Source organism: Heterocephalus glaber, unplaced genomic scaffold (assembly GCF_053883595.1).
Source record: "Heterocephalus glaber isolate CG9 unplaced genomic scaffold, H.glaber_assembly_v1.0 deba00001673, whole genome shotgun sequence".
Lineage (NCBI taxonomy): Eukaryota > Metazoa > Chordata > Mammalia > Rodentia > Bathyergidae > Heterocephalus > Heterocephalus glaber.
In genome coordinates this window covers 15,898,164-15,926,129 of record NW_028258410.1, presented here as the reverse complement: position 1 = coordinate 15,926,129, position 27,966 = coordinate 15,898,164, and the positions used below count along the sequence as shown (strand labels likewise).

The following is a 27,966-nucleotide window of genomic DNA, read 5'->3' as shown; positions in this document are numbered from 1 at the left end:
TGGCAGGTAGAGCAGGTAGAGCAGGTGAGTCGTGGGAGCACCAGGCACTCGGTGTTTCAGATAACCAAACATAAAATCAAAAACGCAGAAAACTTGAATTGGAAATGCGTCACTGAGGTTTTTCTCATCCCCTAAACACGTAACCGGGAGCTCAAGAGGCCAGGCAGGGGGAGCGGCCGCTTCCTGCAGCCCAGGGAGCAGGGCCGAGCAGCCCCCCACCCTCCAGTGCCCGGCCCTGGTGCCCAGTACTGCCTTCCAGGGCCGGGGAAACCTGAGCGGCGGGAATCAGCATTTTCCCAATACAGTGCCATTCCAGATTTCCCAGGCTACCCAGACCCTCACTAGCACGGTCTTTACAGTATTTCCACAGAGGTGGAAACCTTTTTGGGGGGAGCGGGAGAGCGGGTATTGGGGATCGAACTTGGGACCTTGCACTTGCGAGGCAGGCGGCGGAACCACTGAGCTAAATCCCTAGCCCTGGAAACCTCTTTTTAAAAAAGCAACTTGTGCTGTGACATCGGTTTAGTGTAATAGTCTTATGTGTTTGTCGGGCTGTTAATCTGATTATGATAACCAACAATAAAACAATTAAAATAAAAAACTGGTGGAGAGGAATGGGAAAGGAATTGTGATGTTTGGTTCGGGGACCTATTCCCCACAATGAACCTCGTCAGCACACGCACTAGTAAAGAATTCATTTTAAAAAACCAGTGAAGGAGGAAAAATTATGAGAAGAAAAATGGAAACGAAGGCTATGTAAATAGGGAAGGGCGGAGGGGTGAAGGGAGCGCAGGGAATGGGGAAAACAAGAGCCAAGGTGCATCGTGTGCAGATACAGGGTCCCAGTGAGAAATGTGACCGTACTGTATACCTAAAATGTACCAATACAAGAATTTAAGAAACTTAAAAAAAAAAAAAAAAAAAAAGGTGGAGGAAAAGGGGAAATAGAAAAAAAAAAAAAACCACCCACCACTAAGCTGAACTGAGGGCGGCGGGCTGACGGCGCCCCCTGGCGGCACAGAGCGAGTCCACATCCGGCCGTAGGGCGACAAGGGCGGCAGAGCGGGTGCGGCCTCCTCGCAAGGGGGCAAGACACCCACACTGAGGCCCTCCCGCGCACACCGAAGGCATGGAGGGCCGTGATCAGCACTGGGGCAGCACTGGAGTCAGAGGCTTCGAAGCCCGACTGGCTGTACTGAGCGCATCGACAGGCTCTGCAAAGCAACAGGTCCAGGGCCACGGGAGTCGGCCTCTGGTTTTCTGAGACAGCGTCTGCCCTGCAGCCCAGATCTAGATGGCCTTGAACTCATGATGTAGCCCAGGCTGGCCTTGTGCTCACGACGATCCTCCTGCCTCAGCCTCCCAGGTGCTGGGATTACGCCTGTGTCACCACGCTTGGCCAAGAGGCAAGCAGGAAGTTCCGTCCTGGCGGAGCTGTCGCGGAGTGCAGACGCGGTGAGGTGGCGCATGTGGGCACTGGATGAGGACACTTACCAAAGCGTCACTGCGGGGGTGAGACAACTGCGTCTGAGAATTGCTTTAAAAAGACTCCACCAAACAAGAACACGGATTCGTTACAATAACCGTGTTACTGTGCGTGCTGAAGGCCACATTTATAAAGTGAAATAAAATCCGGAAACCAGGAATACAGTAAAAACAAAAGGCAATGACTGCAAAACACCAAATCTATATTTACATCCACATATAATAACATAACTTTAGGCTGAAATATATCATAAATAAAATAAGTAATGTCTACTGTTTGACAAGTAACAATTAAAATAAATCAAACTGGAATAAAATAAATACATCAACAAAAATTCAACGAATTGTACCTCTATTAAATGTACTGTTGTCTCAAAGGAAAAAAACATACAAAAGCAGTAGTATTCCAATAGTTAATACTGATGGACACAAACATACTTTGAAGTACAAAGGGCTGTTAAAAAAAATTGCTATTTTTATGCGTTCAGAAATGTAGTTGGAAAGGAGATACAAAAGCCCAAAAATTTCAGCGTAACACAAACTTGATTTGTTTTCACATAGATTTGGTGATTTTTTTTTAATAGTTTTAAATTCCAGCCCGCTGTTACCACATCCCTTTTTTAAGACTTACATTTATATCCCAGCAAGCTTTCTGTAACACTCACTGGATTAGGCAAAGACTGAATCAATCATTTTGCAAATGTGCTAATCTTCAAAAATAGGCTATAAAAAGTGCAAAACTATGAAAACACCCATCTAGATTATGTACATATGGCTCAGCTTGTGAACAGGACTTGGGCGAGCGTGCACTCCGGCTCGACCTGGGAGCCCACACCGGGAGGCAGACCCAGGACAGCGTGCTGCTGCCTAAGGAAACACTGGGCTTCTTAGAGCACTTCGCCCTCCACAGAGGAGCAGGGCAGAAAAAATGGGCAGTGCAAATTTATCTTTGAAATAGTTTCTTCATAAAATATTCTGTGGTTGCTAAACTCATGAACTGCTGGGAAAACTCAGCCATGGACAACACATCAAAGAAACACGAGTTTAAAACGCCAAGTGGGCTCCCATCTAAAACCCAAACTGCCTGTGCGTGGGCGAAACAGCCTCATATGCAGGAGACCAGCGGGGTCCCAGTTCCCTGCCCCGCCCTGGGGGCTTGGCCAGCGGTTAGTTTCCTAGTTTCCCACTCTGAATCCACGTCTGCACTACCTGGTGGCTGCGACTCTCAGATACACACCTAACATCTGCCCCAAGGCCCTTCATTCCCTTAAAATTGCTTCTCACTATTTGCAATCTAGCATTTTTTATAGATTAATTTAGCCAAACACTCCCCAAAAAGCTAAATCTTCCCACAGAAGCAACAGATGGCAAAAAACGGAAACAGCTCCACAAACAGCTCAGCGGACAGGCTGGGGACACCGGACAGGCCCAGGGACACCGTCTCATGAGGGACGGGGTCAGGGTGCAGCCCCCCGTCTTCAGAGAGGGCCACGCCCGACACTTCCGCCAACATTTTGTTCAGACAACAGGTTGGGGGGATTTGACACAATACAGACCCTTAGAAAATTTTTAAAAACAAACATTTTTAAATGAGCACAAACAGCAGACAATGCTACAGGTGTTGAGCTCCATCAGGGAAAAGGAATACACACAGTATTTAAACAAGCAGGTTTACAACTTAGATATTTACAGACTCTTACCTGAGATGCAAGCATGATAGACTTTCCCCGCCCCCGCCCCAGCCCCAGTGATTTCTCTTCAGCAGCGCTCAAGGATGCAAAACTCCACTTATTTGGTCAATTCTAAAAAAAATATTATTCAGGGACAAAATAGAGATTTCCAGTCCCCACCTGTGTATGGCCCAACTGTTCCAACTCGTTTTTATTGCTATTTGGTACAAAAGTTACAGAACAACCTTCCGAAGCTGTAGTGTTCCTCACATGCTCCTCGCGTGCTCTAATACAGTACAATCACAGCTTATTTCAGTAGCTTCACCATTTCCTTTCTCAGAGGATGAACCAAAGTTTAATTTCACGGAGAGTATGCACTTACATCCGGCAAAACCTAAGGGGAAAAAAAATGCTTCAAGTGATTAAGATGAAGAATGCAGCTTAGGAAAACATTTTTTAAGTAAAATAAATGAATAAATGGAACTAATGGGACCTAGAAAGCCAATGAGCTAAGCAAATGTCACAATTGCCAAATCCATGCCGAGGCGGCACTTGGAATCCGAGTTCACTGGGCTATAGCCCGGCTGGGAAAGCCCCTAGGGAGCAAGGGCTCTGCCGACGCCCAGGAGGCAGGCCGGAGTCACTGCTGTCCATGGAGAGGCAGAGGAGCCCTGCAGCTCAGCACGCGCACTCGCACTCACTCACGCCGCACGCCCACGCTGACCCACAACGGGACAGACCACGTGCAGAGAATACACTTGAGAAGCCTCCCGTTCCTGGCAGATTTCTCAGCAGCGCCCCACGTGTGCAAAGCGGGCGGGCGGGCGGCACAGGCTGGGTCTCGGAGGGAGATCGGGCAGAGCCCACACCGCCTCAGGTCCCTGCGCTGCAGTCTCCCTTACTGATAAGGGGGTTTGGTTTGTGTTTGCAGAGCTGGCGGTCAAATCCAGGACCTCACGTGCTAGCCAACTGCTCTACCAGAGCTCCATCCCCAACGCGGCGCCTGGTCTTCAGAGCTGTTTTTCCTGTTTTGTTCAAGACAGGGTCTCACTGTGGCGCCCAGGCTGGCCCTGACTGGCAGCAATGCTCCTTCCTCAGCCTCGTGAGTGTGCATCACCACACCCGGGCTTTGGTTTGGTTTTGTTGGGGCAGGGCTCCTTCTGTAGCCCCAGCTGGCCTGAAGGTGGCAACTGCCCTGCTTCGGCCTCCTGGGTGCTGGGGTTAGTTATTTCTATGATTTAGTATGGAGGGTTAACCTGACCTAGCGGCTGTGGCAGTCGGGCCGGGGGACTTCGGACTTGGCACTTGGGGCCTGGCACAAAGTAAACACTTGGCGAGCTCAGCTGCCGTGTCGCTCCTTCCTACCATCATCACTACTGACATCTGCAGGCCTAAATACTACAGCTAATCTTAAGACACCTTCTGAAAAAGTTTAACATTAAAAATCACTTCATGTTACCCTGGACAAACTAAATGATTTTCAATCAATAAATGAAGTATATTTTATGAAAACATATGCTCACCTTTCTTCCCCAATAGGAAATCAAGTCTTTTTGTCATTTGGTCGATAATGTGCACTCCCAATAAAACTCTCGTAGCTTCTCTTCTGCAGGAGGCTGGTGGCTAAGTGTTGGTAGGACACAGGTCTTTTTCCTGATTGAAAGGAAAGCATAAAAAAAGCAGCACTCAGCGTACATTCAAGTGATTCCATGAGGGGTACATGACACGGAAATCCCCAACACTAAGAGTGTGAGCACTTTATGTTGCAACACACACACACCACACAGGTGTGTTTGTGCAGTTGCAGCCATTTGTTTTATGAGAAGAATTATTAGCACAGCATTTTAAGCCCTGAAGTTGCCTAGCTTCCAGGCTGTCATTAATAAGAACTTTAAAAGCAACCAGAGAGGGGCTGGGGATGTAGCTCAATAGTTTTGCCGCCTCCTGAACAGGTGCAAGGACCCGAGTTCGATTCCCAGTACCAAAAAAAAAAAAAGCCACCAGAGAATGGCAGAATAGAACACTACACCGATGTGTATCTCGAACCCAAAGCAACTTTAAGTGTCAGAAGAAAAACTCCGAGGGGACGTGAGCCCCAACATAGAGCCCTTCTGCTCCTACAGTTGTGATCTGGGTCCATTTAGGGTGGGTGCACATTTGCCACTTTTAACCCAAAAGCAGCAAAAACTACTTTCATCACAATTTCAGTAAAGCCCACTGGAGGGTGTGAAAGCAACTGCCTTCCAATCGCTACCTCGCCCAGCCCACAGTGTCTGGGGTCCACACAGGACCCCGACAGGCAGAGGCTCAGCAGACCGGACTCCCTGAGGCCGGGGCCGAGGCCTGGTAAAGGAAGGCACTGGACTGAAGCGAGGTTGCTAACCGGACCCTGGCCTCCTGCCCGCCATGGGGAGGCCCCACAAGCTGATTTGTGAGGCGCACGCAGCCCTGGGCAGCGGCCGGCCAGGCTGAGCCTCCCAAGGTGCCCTTGGCATGGGTGTGTTGGGAGGCACCCAAGCCCCACACGGAGGTGTGCAGGGCAGACATGCACCTGCAGCTCCCACAGCAGGGAAGGGCTGGGCGGGCTCAGAGCCCTGCTGTTCACGAGAGGAGACCCCACTTTAGCACGAGGTGTAGCTATGCCACAGTGAGACCCGACCCCGAGGGCTGGGCACCGGGACAGCAGCCCCGCGTCTGCCTACCTTCCAGCGCCAGCCCAGCGGCAGGGTGCCCAGGGGGCGCGCAGGTGTACAGCGCCCCCCCGCCAAAGGACCTCTGCGTGGCCTGCACGCTCGGGGCATCCGAGTCCCCGGGGCCCAGGAAGCGGGGCTTGGGTGGCAGGGGCGCTGGCGGGCACGCACACTCCTGCGGCATCAGCGTGGCAATGCCCTGGGGTGCATGGTACTTGGGGAGGTCGTAGCTCCGCCTGCAGGTGGGCCCGGGCTGCTCAGTGTCCGGGGCCGCAACGCTGGCCTTCAGTCTCTTGGGCAGCAGCTCCCCGAGCTCGGCCGCCTGCCGGTGGCACAGGTAGTCTCTCCCGGGCGCAGCCCAGGGCCCCTCGCTCTTTGGGGCGCAGTCCCCGGGCGGGGTCGCGCCTCCTCCGCCGCTGCTGCTGCCGCCGCCACCCACAGGGGGCTGCACAGGGGCCTCAGCCAGGGCCCTGGGCTTGGTCTCGGCTCTCTTGGTCTTGTCCGGGCCGGAGGGCATACCAGCCTTCGGAAACGCCTCCGGCTGCTGTGGCCTGGAGGCTCCCGGGACTCCGGAGCTCGGGTGGGGCCGCGGGGCCTTCAGGTTGCTGGGGGCTAAAGTGCTGGGCTCAGTGCCCGGGGCCGGGGGCACCCTTGCCGGCGGTGTGGGGCCCTGGCGACCCTTCTCGGGCGGCGCGGGCCTGGGCTGTGCAGCAGGGCAGGGCCGGGGGCGGGGCCGGGGCCGGGGCGGCACGGGCAGGGGAGCCACGTCTTTGCCCTGCAGCGCGGGTGGGCAGCCGGTGCGCCGTGCCCTGAGTGGGGCCCTGCTGCGGCAGCCCCGGGTGGCATCAGGGTTGTACTTGTGCTCCAGCCGCTGGTGCATCATCAGGACCTCGGGGTAGAAGGTCCTGAAGGTACAGAACGGGCAGGTGACGCTGGGGATCAGGGCTCTGCTGAGAGACAGCGCGGTGCAGTGCGGGGCCCCTCGGGACAGGTTCAGGGGCCGCTCCTGGCCATCGGCGCCAGGCCGGGGTTCCTCCCCGAGGGCGGCAGGGCGCGGGCTAGGGTTCCCGCTGCTGTCCTGAGCACCGAGGCGGGCAGGCGGCGGGTCCCGGGGCAGCTTGGCCGGCGGGGCGCCCTTCACATCTTGGGCTCCGTGGAAGGATCGCTTCGAGCTCCTGGTCTGTGAGCTGGAGGCGGGCAGCGCATCCTCCCGCTCCGCGCCCTTGCCCTGGGCCCTGGCATCCCCCTGCTTGTCCCTGTGGTGCCGCTCCCGGTGGTACCGCAGCGACGTTTTCTGGGCCGCGGCATAGTCACAGAACTCGCACCTGTACGGCTTCTCACCTGCAACAGACATCAACGTCACTGGTGCTGAGCAGAGGCCCCAGAGCCTCCCAGCACCCACAGCCTCAGCACAGGGCTTCCCCTCCCCTCTCCATCTGCTCATCCTCAGGGCTACACTTCTCACGAGCTTTGTTCTGCACCCTCACATTTAAAAATGTGAACACAGGGGCGGGAGACTTAGCTCAGTGCAAGTCCTGAGTTCGATCCCCAGTGTGGGAACACAAGGCGGGCACAGTGGCCCTCGCCTCTGATCCCAGCCCTTGGAAGGCTGAGGCTGGAGGATCGCAAGCTCAAGGCCAGCCTTATACAGTGAGCCCCTGACTCAAAAAACAAATGATGAAAAACAAAACAGTGATTTATCTGTACTAGAAAAAAAAAATTCATGTTTTTAACTGCACTTTTCCAGCCAGGAAAATGAGGCTACAAAAAGTTAAATAACTCCCCAACGTGCAGAGCTAGAAGCATGAAATTCAAATCCACAGCTCCCCAAACCACTGTCCCTACAGCTGCTTCTACAATTTAGAGGGAACTAAGTATCTTATCTCATCTACCAACGTGAAAGTATTTTCAAAATAAAAGATGTGGCATTTAAAAATATTACGACTTTGAAAGGCTAAGAGACAGGATTCAGTAACCATCTTCAGAATGGGACAACTGTTCAGGGTACAGTGGTAATAAAGTGGGGTAACGGCTGCAACCCACACTGCAGTTCTCAGCTACTCCAAGGCCCTGGCAGAGTATCTGAACCAAAGAGCGAGAGGATTACATCGTAACTCCTTTAACTAATACATGCTTTAAAAAACAAAGTCCTACCTGTGTGCGTTCTGAGATGAATATTGAGGTAATAATTTGAACGGAAAAACTTCCCACAATAACTACACTCTCTCGAGGATGTAAGATGCTTTATTTTTCCTCCATCATCATTTTTATCTTAAAGCAGAAACAAAAATATTTATGTAAGACAGCTGAAGTGTACGGAATAGGCAGGTTGATGTGAACATTGTTCATATAAACACTTTGGGAAAGAACCATGAACAAATGTCTTACGTTAGCGCTGGAGGACGAAGCAAGGGGCTAAAAACACTGCAGGCTATTGCCAAGCTGTTTGAGGTTTGAGTCAGTAATGTTTTCCCTGTGTTCTGAATGCAGCAGGGGCACTGCTAGAGACTTTCCTTTGTCTGCATCACAGGCGAGCCCCTGCAGGCTCCACGCCGGGCAGCCTTCTGCTCTCCCCAGCGGAGGGTGGCTGTGCCCTCTGGGGAAACCACCTTACCAGTCAGTAATTCAGAAAACAAACCGTCCATGCTCCCAACCTCGAGGAGAAAAACAAGCTTTGCACCCTAAAATTAAACAAGTTACCACTAGAGGGCACCCGGCACAACCTAATCTTCAACAGCAAACAAAATTTGGTATTGGGGAAACACCCAGGGAAGTTTGTGAAAACTTAGCTAGGTTTGGGAAGCAGGTTTGTCCAGGCACTCACGTGCACCAGATACATCTAGTGCATGTAACATCTGCCTCCTGCTCTGAACTTCGATCTCTGCAGGACCGGCAGGGTGATGTACCTAACGTTCAGCAGCCCACCGGAGAGCGGATTACCAGGCAGGCAGGCACACCCCCGCCTCCAAGGCAGCGGGACATGCTGTGGTCAGAATGCCCTCCCCTCATGGATTCTGTAGTTTTAAATAAATACTTCCAGCTGCAGCTCATATGCAGCATGAAGGACCACAACAAACGTCTGCGCACCTCTTCAAATCACAGCGCAGGGCCGGGGATGTAGTTCAGCGGCGCTGCGCCTGCCTTGCAAGTGCAAGGTCCTGAGTTCCATCCCCGGAATGGCAAAAAAACAAAAAACAGTGTTACCCCAGGCTGGAGGCGCTGTTCGGTGGGCACCCGCCTCACCTCACCTCGCCTGGCTGGCAGAGGCCCTGGGCTCCACCCCAGCACAAGGGCGCAATAAAGCCCGCGTTAGTAAGCTGGTCCAAGAGCCTGCTTCCTTGCGCCTCTCATACTCGCTCTGGACTGCTTCTAAGCTTACTAACTTTGAAAACAGCATACACTGAGAGGCAGTGATGCAGACAGGGCTGCACACCCCACTCCAGGTACACTGACTCCCGCCCTCCGGGGAGGCGTGTCCTCCTACAAGACAGAGACAACCCTTGACCTAAAAAGGTACCGGGAAGACTTTGAAAATTAATCATTGACTTTGCTTTTGATCTTCTTAAAAATAAACCCAAAGAAAGCCAGATTGATAGTACAGTAAGATAAATCTGGGCCAGAGGCCACATTAAAAAACTTAAATTTAGGAACATCCGTTAATTAAAAACAGAACATCTGACTTTCTTACACCCAACTAGCTGTGTTTAGAGCTAGATTTGCACCTTATCTGAAATTTCCTACTTCCAACCATGTGTCAGCACGGCACGCACGGACCTTATGTCACACCATAGCCAAAATTACGAAATGCCTTCATTTTAAAACAAAGGACGTGAAATGCCACGTGTGCCTGGACCCTGCCTTTTAGCAACTTTTCTGATTTTACAGTGCTGTTCGTTCTTCTCAAGGGAGAGTGAACTTCTTTCAAATAGGCTGTTGAAATTATCCTTGGGAAGTGGAAGACAAGGGTCAGTGAGCCAATTTTGCAAACAGGAAAAGTGGGACAGAGAAAAGTTGAGCAACACATAACTAGTCACAGAACAATGCAGTGGTAGAACCTGAGCTCAGGTTGCACTCTACTGTCCCGGGGACCCGGCCCCAGCTTCCCACACTGCCTCCCGGTGAGCGGGTCTTCCACAGTCCAGCCCACAAGGCCTGGGTTTAAGGCCTTTGCATGATGTCACCAAGACACCACGGCAGGTTTTCTAGATTTCTGGAACAGCATTTATGATACGCTACGGGACAGGCTCCCGTGGTCCAAACAAGCTCAGCACATTAAATAAGTGATATGAAAACTATGGCTCTCAAGCTGATCACGTGACCGGAACAAGAACTGGTCAGACTGAAGACAGGTGAAGTCTCTGACCCAGTATGTGGCCAACCGTGCGTGGGGCGCATCCACAATTCCCACAAGACTTCCCCACAGCAGTTACAGCAGATAAGAAGGCAAAGACCACAGTTCCAAGTGTCGGTCTTCTAAGACCCACTCCTGCCCTCGCCATTCTCGTGGTGCATGTGCTCTACACATCAGGGCTTTGCACACTATTCCTAAGCAGCAGAATCCTTTATTCAGCAAATATAGCAAGGATCTGAGACGTCCTGGTTTACTGGTTTACACGAGCAGGGCAGCAGGACTAGAAACACAGCTGAGCACGTCTGTGACCCAGAAAATGCCTTCCCCACTGGAAGCAAGGTGAGTTTCTCGGTGAAGCCATCAGTGGTGCTTTCAGATCTACACCTGCCACTAATGCACTGCAAGGTTTATTTACCAAGCCGTGAGCATCTGAGAAAGTCGTCTTTGGGGTGCTCAGATTCCCTGTATTTCAGGCACACATCACTCTGGTTACTGAGGTAACTTGTTAATGACACAGCACCTCCCAGATCTACAGGATGGGCCAATCAGAAAGCACCAAACGACTCTCCTAGCAGGAATACCTGGTTCTTGCTGATGATCCTTCCCTGGGCCCTGTGACCCCCAGAAGCCCATGTTAAGTCAACCATGGTGCACACACCAGTCCTCCCGGCACTCTGGGAGGTGGAGGGAAGAGGGTCACAGGTTTGGGCCCAGCCTGAGAGACTCAGCAAGACCGTGTCTCCACGTAAAAATTAAAAAGGAGGTGGGGCATGTGCTGAGGACATAGCTCAGCGCAAAGGCCTGGGTTCAATCCCCGATACCACAAACACTGAGTAAATAACCATCTAGTGAATATATGAGGAGTGGGCCTGAGCCAGGCAGTGGATCAGGCCTGTAATCTCAGCCACTCAGAAGGCTGAGTCAGGAAGGTTCCAAGTTGAAGATCAACCTGGGTAACTTAGTGAGACTATCTCAAAATAAAGTAAGGGCTGGGGATGTAGTTCAACGGTAGAGCACTTGCCTAGCATGTATGAAGCCCTGGGCTCAATCCCTAGTAATAGAAAAAGAAAAGAAAAAAAAAAAAGAAAAACCGGGCCTAGACAGATAGGCTTGGTTTTATAAATAAAATCGGGGATGCCAGAAAGGGTAAGCGAAGCTAGAGGCTCTCCCCTCACATTAGACAGCTCCAGGCCACAGGAGTGGGCTGTGTACCCCGCCTCAAAGCACCCTTTGGCCTCGTACCCACTGGGTGGCAACACACAGGCTGCACTGGCCCAGCTGTGACAACCAAAACTGTGTCCCAACACTGACAGAAGATGACCGAGAGCTGCTGCCACAGCTGAGGTGCAAGACATCAGGACGCGCGTCCTTTGTGAGTGAAATGCAAAAGCTGAGATTTTCACAGCCACTGCAGCCTGGGCAGACCTGTGGCCTGCACCACAAAGGGCCACGCAGGGCCTGGACCTGGACCTGGACCTGAGCCCCACCCCACCCGGCCAGCTGGCCCAGGCCCGAGGCCCACTCACCCAGCGGCAGCACCTCTGGGAGCCCGTCCTCAGAGCCGTCCTCCGAGCCGCCTTCGCGGTCCAGGGCCACGCCGTCGTCCAGGGAGGGGGCGAGGTCGGGGGAGCGGGTGCCCGGCCGCCTGCCGTCGGCCATGGTGGGCGACTCTGCGCCCACCCGCCTGTCCTTCTTGTGCACGCGCGAGTGCAGGACGAGCTGATGGTAGGTCCGGAAGGCCTTGCCGCACTCAGAGCAGTGCGTGGGCTTCTCCTTGCTACCGGGTGCCTTGGGGTCCCCGTCGGCGGAAGGCACTTCACCACTGGCATGTCTGGGCTTCTCTCTGTCTTGGGAGAGGCCTGTGTAGCTGCTTTTATTCACTCTGGACTTTCCGGAACCTTCCGACTTGCTCCCACTCCAAATCTCTCCGAGCTCCTCCTTCTCCGAGCACGAATCGTCGTTGTCGGTGCTCCCTTCCTGCCCGGATTCCTTGACTTCCTCCTGGGCCACGGCGACCTTCCCCTTGGTGGCCAGCTGCCATGCCTGGTATGTGGTGAAGGGGTCGAGCTGAGGTATGCATTGGGCGGGCCTCCTGCCGGCCTCGTCGCGAGCACTGGGCCTTAGGTTTAGAAACTGCAGCAGCTCCTCCCTGGGAGCCAGGCTTGCCTCCGGCCTAGAGTCGCTCTGCGTCCTGCTGCTCCCGGAAGCAGCTTCTTTGGTGTGCGCCTTGCTGTGCTCCAGCAGGCTCTCTTTATTTGGAAACAGGAAGCCGCACACCATGCAGATCTTGTAAGGAGACGAGACGCTCCCAGCTGAGTGCGCCTGGACCACCTCGTTGATGGTGACAGGCCCCTCGAGGCCTGGGTGCAGCTTGTTCTTGGTGCCCGACTTGCCGTTGTGCGTCCGCATGTGATTCTTCAGGAACCACGGCTCCTTGAACCTCCTCCCGCACATGTTACACCCGTAAGTGAAGGAATCTTTGTGCTTCCGCATGTGAATCTCCACGTCAAAAGCCACCCTGAACGCCTGCCCACAGACCTCGCAGCTGAAGTCTTCACTGTCTTTGGCGCTCTTGTCCTTGGGTGGCTCCGAGCGCACCTGACTCTTATCGAGGGGGCTGAGATACTCGGCTTCCACCCGCAGGACCTCGGGCTCACACAGGGTGGGCCGGTGCTGCAGCAGGACGTGCTTGTTGAGGTCTTCCGAGAGGGTGAAGGTCTGGCTGCAAAACATGCAGTCCAAGGGCATGTACCCTTCCAGCTGGATGATGCTCTTCTCTTGCGAAGCTCGGAAAGGGACAGCGGGGGCCCCTTTGATTGACAAAGCATCATCGGGTTCCATCTGGGCGCCCAGGGACCCGCCCATCACTTCAGGGCCGTCCATGTACACGAGGAGGGACTGCGTCGGCATGGCTGCTGCTGGGAGGGCGCGCACACAGTAGGACTCGAGTTCCGCTGGGGCTGAGTCGGGCAGAATAAGGCCACTTGTGAGACTTGTCACTCACCCCTCCAGCGGCCCTGGGCTTCGAAACCAGAGCAAATGTGTATTATAAAGGTCAGAAGGAAGTGTGCGTTCCTGTAACTTCTCGTGCAAAGTTTCCGGGGAGCTCAGCGATGCAGAGGGTCACGCGTGCCGCAGAACAGGCGGGCAGGCTGCCGGAAGCCAACCTGGGACGTGGATCAGCACACAGCATCAGTTCTCGCAGTCCCCATGGAGCAGGTGATTCCACTGAGCAGCACCGTGAAGACAGGGGACGCTCAAAACCTGGGGGAAACACAGGCACGGTCAGTGAGCCACGCCGGGAAGAGGGCTGCACGCGATCCTCGAGGTCTTTCCACAAGGCCAAGGAGGTGCCCAACTCAACTGCCTCACCTTTGGTTCCCACCAAGTCCTGCTGAGCGTGTCTGTCACCTAAATCACTGGCACTTCCCAGTCAGTACACTTATTAAATGAGCAGAGTTACAGCCAGAAAGACAAGGTGCTTTTTTCACTTAAAAGGTCAAGTTTTAAAACAAAAATTGTTAAATTCAGGGCCAGGGATTTAGCTCAGTGGTGCTGCCGCCTGCCTCGTAAGTGCAAGGTCCTGAGTTCGAACACTGGTACCAAAAAAAAACATTGTTGAATTCAGCTGAATCTATTTTAAACACCAGTTAGATGCACATATATACACACAATAGCTATTTGTATATATGTAATATATATGTAATGTATACATATAGTGTATGTGTGTGTGTGTATATATATATATACACACACACACACACACACCCTATACATAGCTTCCAGAGGCTGCAAGAGTTGTAAGAAATCAAGATGACACAATTAAACCACTTCAGGCAAAACCTTCAAAGTGCTTAAAATTTTTTTTGTTTTTTTTGGTTTTTTTTGGTACTGGGGATGGAACTCAGGACCTTGCGCTTGTCAGGCAGGCACCGTGCCACTGAGCTAAATCCCCTGCCCTTAAAGTTGTTTTCTGTAACAAACCTACCTACCAAGAAACAAATGCTAGGAAGCATACTGGAAAATTATACCTACAGAGGTCAAAAACAAGCACACAAACAGGGTCCTTCCCTGAACTCCTCCCTCCAGGAGATGCAGACACTGGGGAGTGGCGCCATGATGTACCTGGGTTCCTGGGTATCCTAGACCCCAATCTGCCATCCAGATCCCAGGTGCTTTCCACAACTCTCTGCCCTGCAGAGCACCGGACAGGACTTCCCAGTCCACACAACAAATAAGGAAATGAGTACACAAAGCCACTTGCTTTGTGAATGTACACATTTATCATAAAACTTTCAACACAGACGTTTCAACAGGGCTTAGTGTTTCAATAGAAAAAGGATCCCTGAGTTGTTTTAAATCCACCTTTCACGTTATGTGTTGGCCAGGTGGCAAAAGGATTACTTTATTTAGCTCTGGAGGCCCATTTTCACTCTGGGAGAAGGAAGAACTGGCCTCTATCTAACGCCACCACCTCCCCCCTTTACTGCATGCACCGGACATCTTCATGTAGTCCCAGCTGCGTTAGAACTGGAGTCTTCATTCTACCCAAGAAAACGAGAAGACAGAGGCGCTCCCAGCACACGGGTGGACACAAGCAGAGCACATCCCTCCTTCCGACTTCCGCAGGGGAAGGGCCAGGGCCTGCGCTCAGGAGGCTCTTCCGCTTCCTACACTGGGGGAAATAACCTCCCCTGTGATCTTCAGTCTCCAATAAAGAACAGTTTTAACAGTAAGCTTTTTCTCCAGATTAGACAGGGTGGAGGAAGAACACTGCAGGGCTTTATCTCAACGCAGCCTGTGTGATGCAACAGAACACTCCAGAGACCTGGGTTCTAGTCTGGTTGTGAGCGGCCATACAGCTGCCACCACTACCCAGCTCATCTCTCCACGACCAGTTAATGTGGCTAAATGCTTGATTCTGAGGGTTGGTCTGTATACTGAAGGGAATACGCGATGGCTCTGTGGATCACATGTGTACATGAGACTGCTAACTGGGATTTCTGTGTCATCATTTACTCGTTCAACAACTATTTATTGAATGTCAACGTCCTGGAAATACTTTAACTTAAGAAGCCAGGCACATATTCTAGAAAAGTAGTTCTCACACGCTGCCCTGACATGCTGTGTCCTCACCGGCCAGTAGCTCAGCGAGGAAGAGGCTATCCAAAGAGCGCTACACACAGCCACCAGGACTAATCTGAATTTGAATAGATCACTGACTGAGGTCCTTTCTACTAAAAAGAATGACACTGTTGATGGCAAATAGTTGTTTTATAGCATCCTTTTAGGCAAAATCAAAGTAATACCTTTTTTTTTTTAAAGGAAATTGAGCTGGGGTGCAGGATTCAGTGTCCTTGCCTACCGAATGCAAGGTCCCGGGTTCAATCCCCAGTATCACAAGAAAAAAACCTGTACAGGTTTGAGGAACCTCGCCTTAGTATGGACAGACATCCTTTCCCAAGATATGATGCCAGCCCTGCTCAGTCTCTGGTTAGAAGAAGGCAGCGGGTCTGTCCCTGCTTCCCCACCCTGTCACAGCACAGTTTAACTGCTGGAAAAACTCTTATCTTTGAAAGATGGTTTGGGCCCAAACTTTATCTCTGAAATTTTCAAATGAGCTAGGAGAGGTCACCATCATTCTTCACTCAGGACCTTCGAAGACGGGGGGTGGGGGGGGGGGTGGGAGATGCACAACCTGAACAGAAGCAGAGCTTGAGGGAGGCGCCGGAGCTCCTCTCCCCAGGTGAGATGTGGGCGGGGAAGCCCCTCCACAGAAGCTGCCAGGTCGGCAACTGCCCAGCTGTCCGAGCACCGGACAACTTTTTTCCCTCTTTGGCTTTTTGGAAACAGTCTATGTAGCCCAGGATCCTCCTGCCTCAGCTTCCCAGAGTGCTGGGCTAACACGAATATGCTGCCATGGAGAGCTCTGGGAGACCTCGAGCCAGAGCAATCCTTAGGACTCAACTCCAAGGCTAGCTGGCCCCTGCCCAGCACAACCCCTGCCCCGCTGCTTTCTACCACAGCTCAGTGTCAGCTGTCCCTATCTAGAATCATCCTGTTAGGAGCCGGGCGCGGAAGTGCATGGCTGTGTTCCCAGCACTCCAGAGGTTGAGGCAGGAGGATATCCTGGACTCACTGGATGCTGACACAACTATCTGCCATCTCCAGTAGCTCACTGTCTTTAGTCAGTGGTAATGCCCACTGCACAGTGACACCCCATCTCCAAAAACCCTGCCAGGAAAGAAATTGTCCCTAGTGCCTAGCACAGGGTTGGGCCCTCAGGAACACCTGGTGAGTAAGAATCAGCCCAGGCCAAAAGGCAGGCAGGCGGATGACTTTGGCCACAGGGACCAATCCTAACTGACGTGACATTAACAGTGTTCACCAAAACTTCTCGATGGCTGTCACTGCCCTCTGATTACCATTCTCTGCCACCTCATGACTGTAATAAAGAAATCACACCATGAAGTTGACCGGCACAAAGAAAAAAAGCACCCTTGGGATGCGATGTGGCTCCCTCAGCTGGGCGAGTGAGGCCCTGCACTCGACCCTGGGGAACCACAGAAACAAGAAGGCCCGCACCCCCCCAAAACCCACGAGGTGGGCACCCCACACCTCTCAGACCTAAGGGCACTCTCAGCTACTTCACTTAGCACCGATTTACACTCTCTAAACAAGAGCCTGAAGTGGTCGCAATAATGGAGACTGAAATACTCCCAGCACTTGCCAGACAGAATCTGACACACATCCTCCGACAGCTCTCCAGCGACCCAGGGCGCAGCACCGGGGCCTCCCCGGGTCCCTCACACCAGGCACCAGCAACCACGGCGCTGCTGCTCTCTCTCTTGGGGGGGGGGGGGGATCACAACCCAACATCACAGGCAAAGTGTTCTGAGCTTGCAATGAGATGGGCTTATTAAAGGGTACTTGGCAAAATGTTTGAACACTTCTTAACATCTTTGCTCAGGTGACCGACAGCGCTTCACCTTCACCACAGTGCTCCAGGCACCTACAGCAAGAGGTCACTCAACACCACCTGGGAGTATGGAGGGCACTGGGGCTCTCTGCCCAGTGATCATCTTAGCCAATAAAACAATATTTAAAGCAATACCATGTCACCTCAAGATCAATCAGTGAGAGAACCACACTGCTGTAATGGCCTGAAATGCATGATATTCTTAAGTCATTAATCAGACACTCATTTATAGCTAAACTACAAATTCTATCCCTACCTGTAGATCTTAGAATTAGCAAATATTACACACTATACATTGCTTACTGAAAAGCACAATTCATGTGGCAGTAAAACAAATTGGGGCAACTGCCACTTACTGACAATCACCAGAACTTGGACATACTGTTCCTAGAAACAGCATCTCTGTTCCACCTCAACAGGTTCTCTTACATTTTTCCTGTGGAGTATTTATCTACCATAGTACGGACCAGTATTCCAAGTTCTCAAAAAACTGTCAAAAAAATGTAAAAATTCCATTTATATACAAATAATTTACAGTATTCCTACAAACTTACCTTTTCCCAACTTAGTGAAGTGCCCAAGTAAGCAGTTATTAAAATATTCAACATAAAATGCTACTCTCTGGTCAATTCATTTGTTTCTCCAAAACTATCAAATTATCTCCAAGTTCTGGTTGGAAACTTGGAAGCATTTCTGTTTGTTTTTCCTCTGTATTTTACACATATTACTTTTTCTTACCCCTGCAAAGGGAGACAACTGCATGATCGAGTAGCAATCGACCCCTAATTTTAAACCCTTCAAAACTATGTCAGGAAAAATCACCAAGTCACATCCACAAGCTAAACAACTCAATTTTCCTAATATAGCTGTGGGAAAACGCTAAAATGCTCAACAATCAAAAAAGAAAGACTGCAATAGTCCAAGTTTAAATTCAGCATTACAACCCAAACTACTACTTAGTTCACAGGTAAAACTTGGGAAGACCCCCAATTCCTCAGAATTACATAAATGTTCAGTTCTGAACAGGATGAAAGACCAAAGTGATACAAAAAATATAGTGAGCACAATGAGAAACTGCCTGACTCATCCCAAGGCAGCTGAGGTCCTCTGAAGAATCTTAACCAGAACTTCAAGCACCAGCTACTAGTTTTGGTTTCAATATGATCAATACTAACAGACACTATGATCTATCTATAAACTGGCCTTCAAAAACTCCATCTTGAGCCGAAAAACGAGAGCTATAAGGGGAGAACATTTTCAAATTCTAAAGATTAGGCACCACTATCAGTGAGTTTCTATTACTTCCACTTTATCATATAAGCTTAAATATTTTTAAAAGGTGACATGATTGGGCCGGGGATTTAGCTCAGTGGTTCCAGCACCTGCCTTGAAAGTGCAAGGTCCTGAGTTCAACCCTAGGTACCAAAAAAAAAACAACAAAAAAAAAGGTGACAGGATTAATCCAAGGGGAAAAAATGATTACAGCAAATTTTAAAAGTCTATCTTCACCTGTATTCTTTAATTCTACAAAGACAACACTGAACGTGTGTATGTGCTTGTGCCTGTGTCTTCGCACACAAGTTACCGTGTGCAAACACACTCATAACCATGCCCCATACACCCACCACTCACATTATACCATTTTTTTCAGAAGGCCAAAAGCTGAGGGTCTAAATTAGACCTGATTTAACTAACTTCATGTTCAATACAAGCTTAGGCAATGCCTTTAAGGCCCAAGATCTTTCTTTAACATTTAAATACTCCTCTCCCTATCTTTTGTTGAACACTAAAATTATTTATGTCTGGCTTTTTCAAGTCTCCTGCTTATTTTCCAAATTAAGAAAGAAATCTCCTTTCAATTAATAATTCAACAACTTGTCAAGAAATACACGTTAAAATGAAAACAAAATGTTTTGTATAACTGAAATTTTTAACTCATCCTGATTTGATACAGGTAGGAAAGCCAAAAAAGTATTAAGGAGTGTTTCTCCTAATACTGATCCAAAAATAAAATCTATCTGGAGTCTGCATTTCCGGTCCATTTAAGTATCTTAACATCTTCAATGTCTCCAAAAAACCACGTTGAAAATGAGCCTGGACTTAGGGCAGTGTAGGTCAAAGCCGGGAAGCTTGAGAACAAAGGCTCAGGGTGTGATTGTCTCACAAAACTTACTCAGCTGTCTTTTCAGGGTTAGTGTTTGTATTTCTCAGTTTTATCATAAAATTACCAAACTGGCCCTGGATTTCCAGTAAGCAGTTATGCTGCTACCCCGAGCAAGGAGTAACGGGGCTCACAGGTGAGGCCCTAAGAGGATCTGATGTGGAAGATGAAGGCCGCCTCACGGGGCCCCCCCTATTTATGTGAAGAGCTTGCTCATCATGGGCTGGAGATTTGAGGAGAAGGATCCCCGTTCTACTTCCTTAAAAGACAGATTTCTATCTTGCCTCTTGGTCTAAATTCAAAAACCTCTGCCCCACATACCACACTGCAAACCTGTCCTACTGTATGACCCCCTGGAGAACCCAGCTCCCCTTAGGGAGCTGAGAAAGGTCAGCATTTCAGCCAAGTTCTTCTGTTGCCCCCAAAATGAGCCCATTAAAACTACACTCAATAAGCAGGCTCCCCTCACCCAAACCTAAGAATGCTCCTGCTCCTTTGTGCAATGACACACATTCTTCCACGTGCACTTAAACTAGCCAACACCTCTCCACCCAACTCTGGAGATGGGTACGGTGTGCAAAGGAAGACTTCTGTAGTCTCAGTTTAATGTACCACCTGCTGGGACTCAGCCCTTCACTGTTCAGAGTATTTAATGGCAGTATTTTTATTCAATTTTAGTAGTTGTCCTATAGATGCTTCCCAGGTTTTTTGGAACACTTAGTAATTTTAAAACTATCCTATAGGTTCCAATTGTAATTTAATTTAAATCCTCATTATGTTTAATCAATTTGCATACTCACAACTATCTCATTTTTTATGGTTACTTATAATTCTAAAACTTGCACACACACAGTCATAGCTCAGCACTTCACTTCACCTTCCCAATTCATTCCTTAAACACACTCCAGCTACTGTATTAAACTGATAGGGGGCTTAGGAATGCGCCACTTCAACCAAACCCAGCAACCTCGACATCCACAGCACACGGGCCTCACTAGCACGCCTGAATTCTTCCAGCAAATGGAAACATGGCTTCTCACAAAACATTTAAAAATCGTTATCACTTATATTCAGTAAGTCAGACCAGAGATCCTTTTTAAAGTAGTATGTTTTAAGCAGTCAAGGGTCATTAAAACTACTCAAAGTTGTTATCAACCAGTATCACGGTTTTGACAACTGTGAGAAAAGAATGTCATTTGATAAAGTGGAAACAGCACATCTTTGGGGACCCCCGAGGCTCCAATCAAGCCTCTTAGAATTAAGAGTGCTCCGGGGTTGGGAAATGGCAGCCCCGCTGTGGCATAAACACACCATTTCATAATAAAGGTTGTTAAAGAACAAAGTGATCGCATCTATCTGCAGTGAGGAGACAGAGACACTCCGTCAGGGCCAGGCCATTGTACTCCTTAATTATTTCATCAGCTTCTAAGTGATCTGATGATTAAGTTTTATTTTCAGATTTCCTCTAAAATGAGTCCACTGGAGAGGGATTAGGGGCTCCTATTTCTCCCTCAAGTTTCACTGCCAAAAATGGAGGATTACAAAGAGAATGCAAATCTTCCCCACCTTTCAGAGAGGTGGCCACAGTAGAAACTTTCACTCCCCCTCTTCCTCCCTAACCACCTGGGGAAAAAAAAACTGAGCTATCATCAAAATAGATTCTTCAGGGTAAAGGGGGAAAACTCCTCTACAAAGTTTTCTAAGTGATATCTTAGTTCCTTTTTTAAAGTAAGAAGTGAAAGGGAATAATATGAACCCAAGACAACTGCTAAACTTCGATCTCACAAGTAATTAAAAAACAACAAAGTTCAAACTGCAAAGTGGTAGGAAGGTGCTATAGAGATAAAAACCTTAAAAAGAAGCTGGACACCAAAGAAGTCTTTGTCCTTCGCCAGAAAGTCATAATCTTTCCTTCTACTTCCTCCTCCCATATGCAAATAAACCTACAACTCTCAAGGACTGGCCTTCCTCCTTATACACCAAATAAGTAAAATTCCAAACAACCAGACTATTAACACTTTTCCAACTATTCAAATAAATTATAAATCTGTCTTGTAAGTATTGACAACATGAATTTTTAACAAGTCACTGCTTCTTAACTGTAATACTTACATAACAGGTGAAAATTGGCAACATTGGGGAGGGGGTGACTTCCTCTAAAACACCAGGATTAAAAACCACCCCTACCACCCGAAAAAACACTACTGGTCTCCAGAACGCTGAACACAACAATATCTAGAACAAACATGACTTCTCAGAAGGAAAAATCTTCTACCATTAAGGACACACCTTAAAAGTCCTCAGCACACATTAACTAAGCAAGCACAAACTACTGGTTTGCCTTATATTTTTCAGACAAAAAGCAATTAGGTTATTATGCTGCACTTGTCACTACAATAAATAAAGGCTTTTTCGGGAACTCTAGACCTATTATCCTTCCAAGTAGTATGAAATCTGGAATTTTCAGGCTTAACTGCTATCAGTCAAGGCAGTGGGTCCACTTGGGGAAGAGCACATGAGATGGGAACCCGCGACCTGTGACCCCCACATACAAAGGGAAGGTGGAAGGGCCCCCATAGACCCCTACCTAGGCCCAAGCCTGGGCAGCAGCTGTTGCTATCCTGCCTCTTCTTTTGTTGGGTTAATCTCATGTCAAGTCATTCAACCAACTCAAAAGCGATGAAGACATAATTGAATCAACCTGAAGTAAATCAGACCTAGCCTTTTTCAAACGTACAGCTTAATGGTTCCAAGCCATCTACCGGACTAGGAAGTCGCCTTAACTACAGTACACAAGGTGGACTAACAACACCCGATTCCTCACTGGCCCGGGGACCACTGCAACCGCCACTTCTTTAATACGTGTTCTGGAATGTCCAAGGCTTCAGGCCCTGTAGACTGATCAGAAGGATAAATTGAGGCTGCTCCAGGAATTTCAGAGCAGAACAATACACCCATACCCTAGGCCTGGGGAAGACTACAGCGTTGGGGGGGGGGGGCACCGAGTGGGGGAAAAGTCTGTGCTCCGCCGTGGACAGCACGCTTGGGGTCCAGGAGGGGCCCTGGGGGCTTCCGCTCGGTCTCGAGGCCACACCGTGCGGAAAACTCCCGCCTGCCCTCCCTACCCCCACCCACCCAAGAACGCGGCTTCCCGTCCTCCCCGGCCCAGCCCATCCCAAAGTGCGGCTCCCCGCAACCCGGCCACCGCCTGTACCCCGCGCCAGGCAGGCCGCCCGCCCTGGCAGCCCCCACCCGAGCGCAGCGCGCGTGTGGACCGGCAGTCCCAGCCCCGGCGCCTCCCGAAAACTTCCCTTTACAATGAAGAAAGCGGGCAGCACTTCAGGCTGCCTCTCCCCTCCCCTCCCGGTGCCCTCCGGAGTTCCCGGGCTGCGCGGCTGGCCGGGTCCCCAGGAGAACCCAGTGGTACGGACGCTCTTTCCGAGTTGATGGGACATTAAGGGGTTTTTTGGTTTGGGGGGTTTTCTTTTGGGAAAAAAACTTTAAAATTAAAAACTGTAAGAACCAAACCAGCTTATCACGCACATCAGGAAACCAGCCCCATGCGCCGCGGGCTCGGGCAGGCGACCGGAGTCCCGGGACGACCAGGGCGACCGGGGCGAGGGAGCCGCGGGGCGGGGGGCGGGGGGCGCGAGGCCTCGCCCGGCCCGCGGCCCCCGCGAACGCGCCCCGCCCGGCCGTGGGGACGCCCGGCCATTGTCTGTGGGGGACGCCTGTTAGGGCGCATTGTCTGGGCTGCTTCCAACTTGCCGGACGCCCCGGGCCACCGCGGGACCCCGCGCCCGCCCCCGAGCCCCCGCGGCCGGGACGGCCCGACCGGGAGCCACCCCGCGGGCCGGGAACTTTTCCGGGGCGCCCCCCGCGCCCGGCTCCGCGGGGACCAGGGGAGCCCGGCCCGGCCGCTGCGCCCCGGGAGCGCGTGGGGCGCCCGCGTGGGGGTCGGGCGCCCCTTTACCTGGGCCGGGTCCTCAGCCGTCCTCGCGCGGCGGCGGCCGGCGGCACTGACACCCCGGGCGCCGAGGTTTGAATGAGGAGGCGCGGGAGGGAGGGCGGGGAGGCCGCAGGGGAGGCGCCGCGAGTTGCGCCCGGCCTTTTGTGCGGACACCTCCCGCAGCCCGCCGCCCGCCCGGCCCCGAGACGCGGGGCGCCGGGCAGCGCAGCCATCCCGGGGCGCCTGCCTGCCGGCCGGCCAGGAAAACCCTCCCGGACACGGCGCCTCCCCACCCCCACCCCGCCCGTCGGGGTGGGGGGCCGGGCTCACCTCGGGCGCGGGGCTGAGGGGAGCGGGGCGGGGTGCGCACGGGGCAGAGGCGCGGGCGCCCCCTACTCGTCTACGCGCGGGCAGTGCAGGCGCGGGGGTCCCCAGAGCCGCCCGGCCCGGCGCGGCGCGGCGCGTCCTGCGCTGGGGCACTGTGGGGTCGGAAAGTGCTCGGAGCAGCTGTTGCGCCCTCCCCCGGCCCCGCCGCTCCCGACGCCCCGCCCCCGGCCTCCGCCGGCCGCGCGGCCCCGCCCCGGCCCCGCCTCCTGCGCCCACGTGGTCTGCGCAGGCGCGCCCCGGCCCCGCCCGCCGCCGCGGGCCCCGCCCCCCGGGGCGGCCGCGCGGCGGTGGCCGCGCGCACCCCCTGGTCTGCCTAGCGAGTCCCGCGCACGCACGCGCCAAGCCATCCCCCTCCCCCTCCCCCTCCCCCCCTCCCCGCCTCCCGCCATCCGGCCAAACGTGGCCGGCTCGCGCCCGGGCGGTTCCAGTGACAGGTAGTCGGGGAGGGGGCCGCGGGCTAGTGCGCAGGCGCAGACCCAGCCCTCTTCCTCGCCACCTCCCCCTCCCTCGCAAGGTGCGCCCTGGGGGTCGGGGGGGGCGGGGACTAGCTGCCCAACTCCGGGTCATCTAGAATTGCAAACAAAAAACGATTATACTGGTTTGAGGTTAAGCCGAAAGATAGTTGGTACAAAAACACTCGCTCAGATTTGCTTTAAGTGTGAGGAAGATCGATGAGATAAGATGATTAAAATTGAGGATCTTCATAAAGCTAATTTTTTTTTTGGTCGAAGGCGCGGGGCGTGCTTTGCTATTATAATTCCAGTTTTCTAAATTTGGCCCAGGTTCCTGGAATCTACTTAAGTTTTGATAGAAATCCATGTGGATGAAACTAGGCTTAAAGTGGGGACAGGAAACAAAAACAAGCCTTTGCCCCTCTCTTCTGTGCCCAACTAACAAAGTGTTTCCCCACTGTTTTCTTCCTCGTTCACAATAAGAAAGGTTCAGAGGAAAGCAGGAAAAGGGTATGATTCCAAAGACCTTGATATACCTTTATTTTAAGTAAACCCCAAGGAGAAACCACGGAGGGAAGCAACAATCACATCCACTAATTTTTCTGCTCCCAAATGCAAATGAATGCAAATGTGAAATGGATCTATGCAAGTAGCCACAAACAAAATAGCCAAGTTGTTTTGTTCCCTAAACTACCCTCAGTGTATACAAAAGGGAAAAGGTTAGGAAGACGTTAAGGAAAGTATTCAAAATACATATTCCTAAACCAAAAGAAAAGGAAAAAACAGCCCTTAAAAGAAAAAACGACCCGGAACTGGTGAGCAATGTAGTCCTTATTTAATAGGAAAAAGGAATCTGAGAAGACAGTTTAGCAAAGGGGAAGAACTTGCCTAGCGTGATGTTATGCTGTCATTTTATATATAACTACTAACTCCACATGCGGTCTGGTTAGTCTTTTTTAAAAAGGAAGTGAATCAATTACTCACAATTAATTAGCAGTGCCAGAAGTAGATCCTTAGGCCAGCACTATTTTTTTTCACTCACGTACATGGATATTGATCATTTTTGGTATTAGGATTCCTTTCCTAACAAAAGATGAGGGTCTTTCTCTACAATATTTGTTAGAGACTTACATTCACACTCTAAAACAGTTCAAAAACATACTCTCCCTAAGAAACTTGGTTTAACTTTAGCAAAACAAATAACTTTCAAGACTTGCTACAAAACAAAGAAACTATGAACAAGAGGAACCAGGTCGATCCTCACCGTAAGAGTGGCCTCACTCTACATGTTAATGGGTAACCTTTGAACTCTGAAACCTTGAATGCTGTAAACACAATAGCTCTGATAGTTTAAAAAAAAAAATCCTAGTGTCAAAATGGAGCAAAAAGCAAAGCCCAGACTTTTCAGTTAGGGATAAGGAAACAATCGAATATTTTAACAAATAATCATTTCACTAAGAACAGTAAGACTCCTGGCTCGTACTTTGTTGCTCCTGAATTATTGGGGGGGGGGGACTAAAAAGGTTGTGCTTTCACCGCGCCCCCAAAGCCACCACTTTGTTAAGCATTATGGCTTCACAGGGCTTGTCAGTGTCTCCTCCCCTCCCCCCTCCAAAAAAACCTATTATGTTGTAGGTGGGGTTTTTTTTTAATGTAGGTTTTGAAATTGAAAGAGAATTGTGTTCACCGACCTATCTGCTGAGTTTTCGTCGGTGATCCTGATGTTTGAGCGAGGAATTACAAAGAACCTTAACTCTTGGAGACGTGCCAACAAAACTGGGAAATCGTTGCAAAATTCTGCCGGTGACTGACTGCTTGGTTGCAAATACAAACTGTGTTTTCAAAAGGACGAGGAGGGATCTGAATTCGCCTCGAGGGCTCCTGCGAGACACACTCTTCCCTTCTAATGTGCAGCCTCCTCCTGCCTCAGATTTATTTGGAAAGCGTGTGTCGTTGAGGCAATTAAAAATGGAAACTCCAAAAGTAACAGGAGAACACTAGGAACGTTTGGTTTCGTAATAAGAGCTCATAACTCGCATGATGGCACGGGGTGAAAACTGAAAATCGAACGTTAGTCCTCAAACCCTTAACTCCGCCCCCAATAATCCTCCTTCGCTCCCGCCCGGCTATCGCTAAAGCAATCAGGTGCTACAAGACGCCAGCCACAAAAACAAAGAGTGGAACCCAAGCTCTCCACCGCACTTGGAGAGAAGGCAGAGAGACCACCGCTTTACCTCTTCCTACTGCGACCAACATCAGCTCTTTTTCACAATCACCCACAAGGGCCATCCTTAATGCACACTTCCCGTACACGCCTATAAAATCACTTATCTCTGATTTGATCTTAGCACTATCAGAACTCCTCGGTTAGCTAACATCCCATTTTCTACCCCAGCCTGCCTATCCCAGCATTCTCTGATCGAATAACAAAAAACCCCTTTGGAGTCGCTGTATTTAAATATGTGTTGGAATCATCTTTTGAGACTTAGCCTTACTTAATTAGAATAACAGAATGTGGTTATGATCTCTCTTCCCAAGTATTTACTTATTTCACCGTGGAACTATTATAGAAGAACAATTTGGAAACTAAATCTCCTGAGCTGAAACCGAGCCAACACAGATACTTGAGGTAAAAGAATTCAGTGTTGAGAGCATGAAAACCTGAAAAACTGCAGAGGCGACAGCAGGAAAGAAAATGAAGAAGTTAGGCAAACCTGCCAGTCTTGGCAAACTACAAAGGACATTTGAGAAGGAAACGGGCGGCCCCCTAACAAGACTGAATGCCCTAAATTAAGTAGGAAGAGCAAAGCACGCGAAGGAACAGGACGCTTTTCCCTTCCTGTTAAGTTTTTCAGCCCCACGCCAGTCACCCCAATGTTAAGCTCCTGTGAAACATTATGATAATATATGATAAAAATATATAGTAGAAATTACCTTTAGGAAGGGAAAGCAGGGGCTGGGACCCGGAAGCCCTAGGAGCCTGCTAGTCCACCTGGCTGGGAACAATACTGGAAGAAATGTGATTGCTGGTTTTTACAAGCAAACCAGAAAGGGAGGGGCCAATCATAAAGCTCAATTTAAATAGGTTTAGATATAATCCGGCGGGGCGCGGTGGCACACGCCTATAGTCCCAGCACTCGGGAGGCTGAGGCGGGAGGATCCCTGAGTTGGGAGACCAGCCTGGACTACATAGTGAGTTCAAAGCCAGCCTGAACTACATAGCGAGGCCCTGTCTCCGAAAGTAAATAAATCAATCCAGACTTGATTGAATAAATCAGCCTTGATAGAGTAAAAAAGCACTGGTTTGATTTTAACTGTTTGGCCCTTTGGCAAGTCGGCTCCCTCGCCCCGCCCCCTTCTGCAAGCAGAACTTCTTCCTCTAATCTCCCGACCAGGTTAGCAAGGTTGGCTGCACTCAAAAGTTCACGCAAACGTCCTTAAAGATGACCTGGGTCGGGGTAGGGACGGGGTTCAGGGGCAGAGCTTGGGGAGCAGCCACAGGCCCCGGGTTCAGCCTCCAGCAACAAAGAAACCTGACGCAGCTCGGGGCGCCCCGCTCTACTCCCCCCACTTCCGTCTTCCCATTGGGGGCTTCGGGATCGTCAGGAAGGCAGGCGCTACTGACCTCTCGGGGCCACCGTCCTCCCCATCAGTGGAGCCCTTTTCCGTATTTCACCAACACCCCACACTGGCAGCCCCGGCCTTCCCCGGCATAGCTCCCCTCTGTCCCCCGAATCTTTATCACCGCCGCGTTCTCCCGTGGACCTGTCTGTCCCAGGCTCTCCTTTCCTTTAGCCTTGCTTGGCACCTTCTCTGCCCATCACGCTTGCTCCTTCCCCCTG

General features: G+C 50.9%; 1 protein-coding gene across 9 annotated transcripts in view; it reads right to left on the bottom strand.

Annotated features, from left to right (window-relative positions):
• Nucleotides 1-1,667: 1,667 nt before the first annotated feature.
• Znf217 (zinc finger protein 217) overlaps nt 1,668-27,966 on the bottom strand; it is a 33,555-nt gene continuing 7,256 nt past the window's right edge. For 3 of the 9 annotated variants that reach the window (XM_021239023.2, XM_021239022.2, XM_021239024.2), the window contains exons 2-6: nt 11,723-13,460; nt 8,000-8,116; nt 5,858-7,186; nt 4,679-4,808; nt 1,668-3,549 (exon numbers count right to left, since the gene is read on the bottom strand). In XM_021239023.2, the coding sequence (XP_021094682.2) occupies nt 4,699-4,808; nt 5,858-7,186; nt 8,000-8,116; nt 11,723-13,106 (2,940 nt within the window). In that variant the 5' untranslated portion in view covers nt 13,107-13,460 and the 3' untranslated portion in view covers nt 1,668-3,549; nt 4,679-4,698. The other 6 variants (XM_004858034.4, XM_004858033.4, XM_004858032.3 and 3 more) reach the window with 6 other exon arrangements.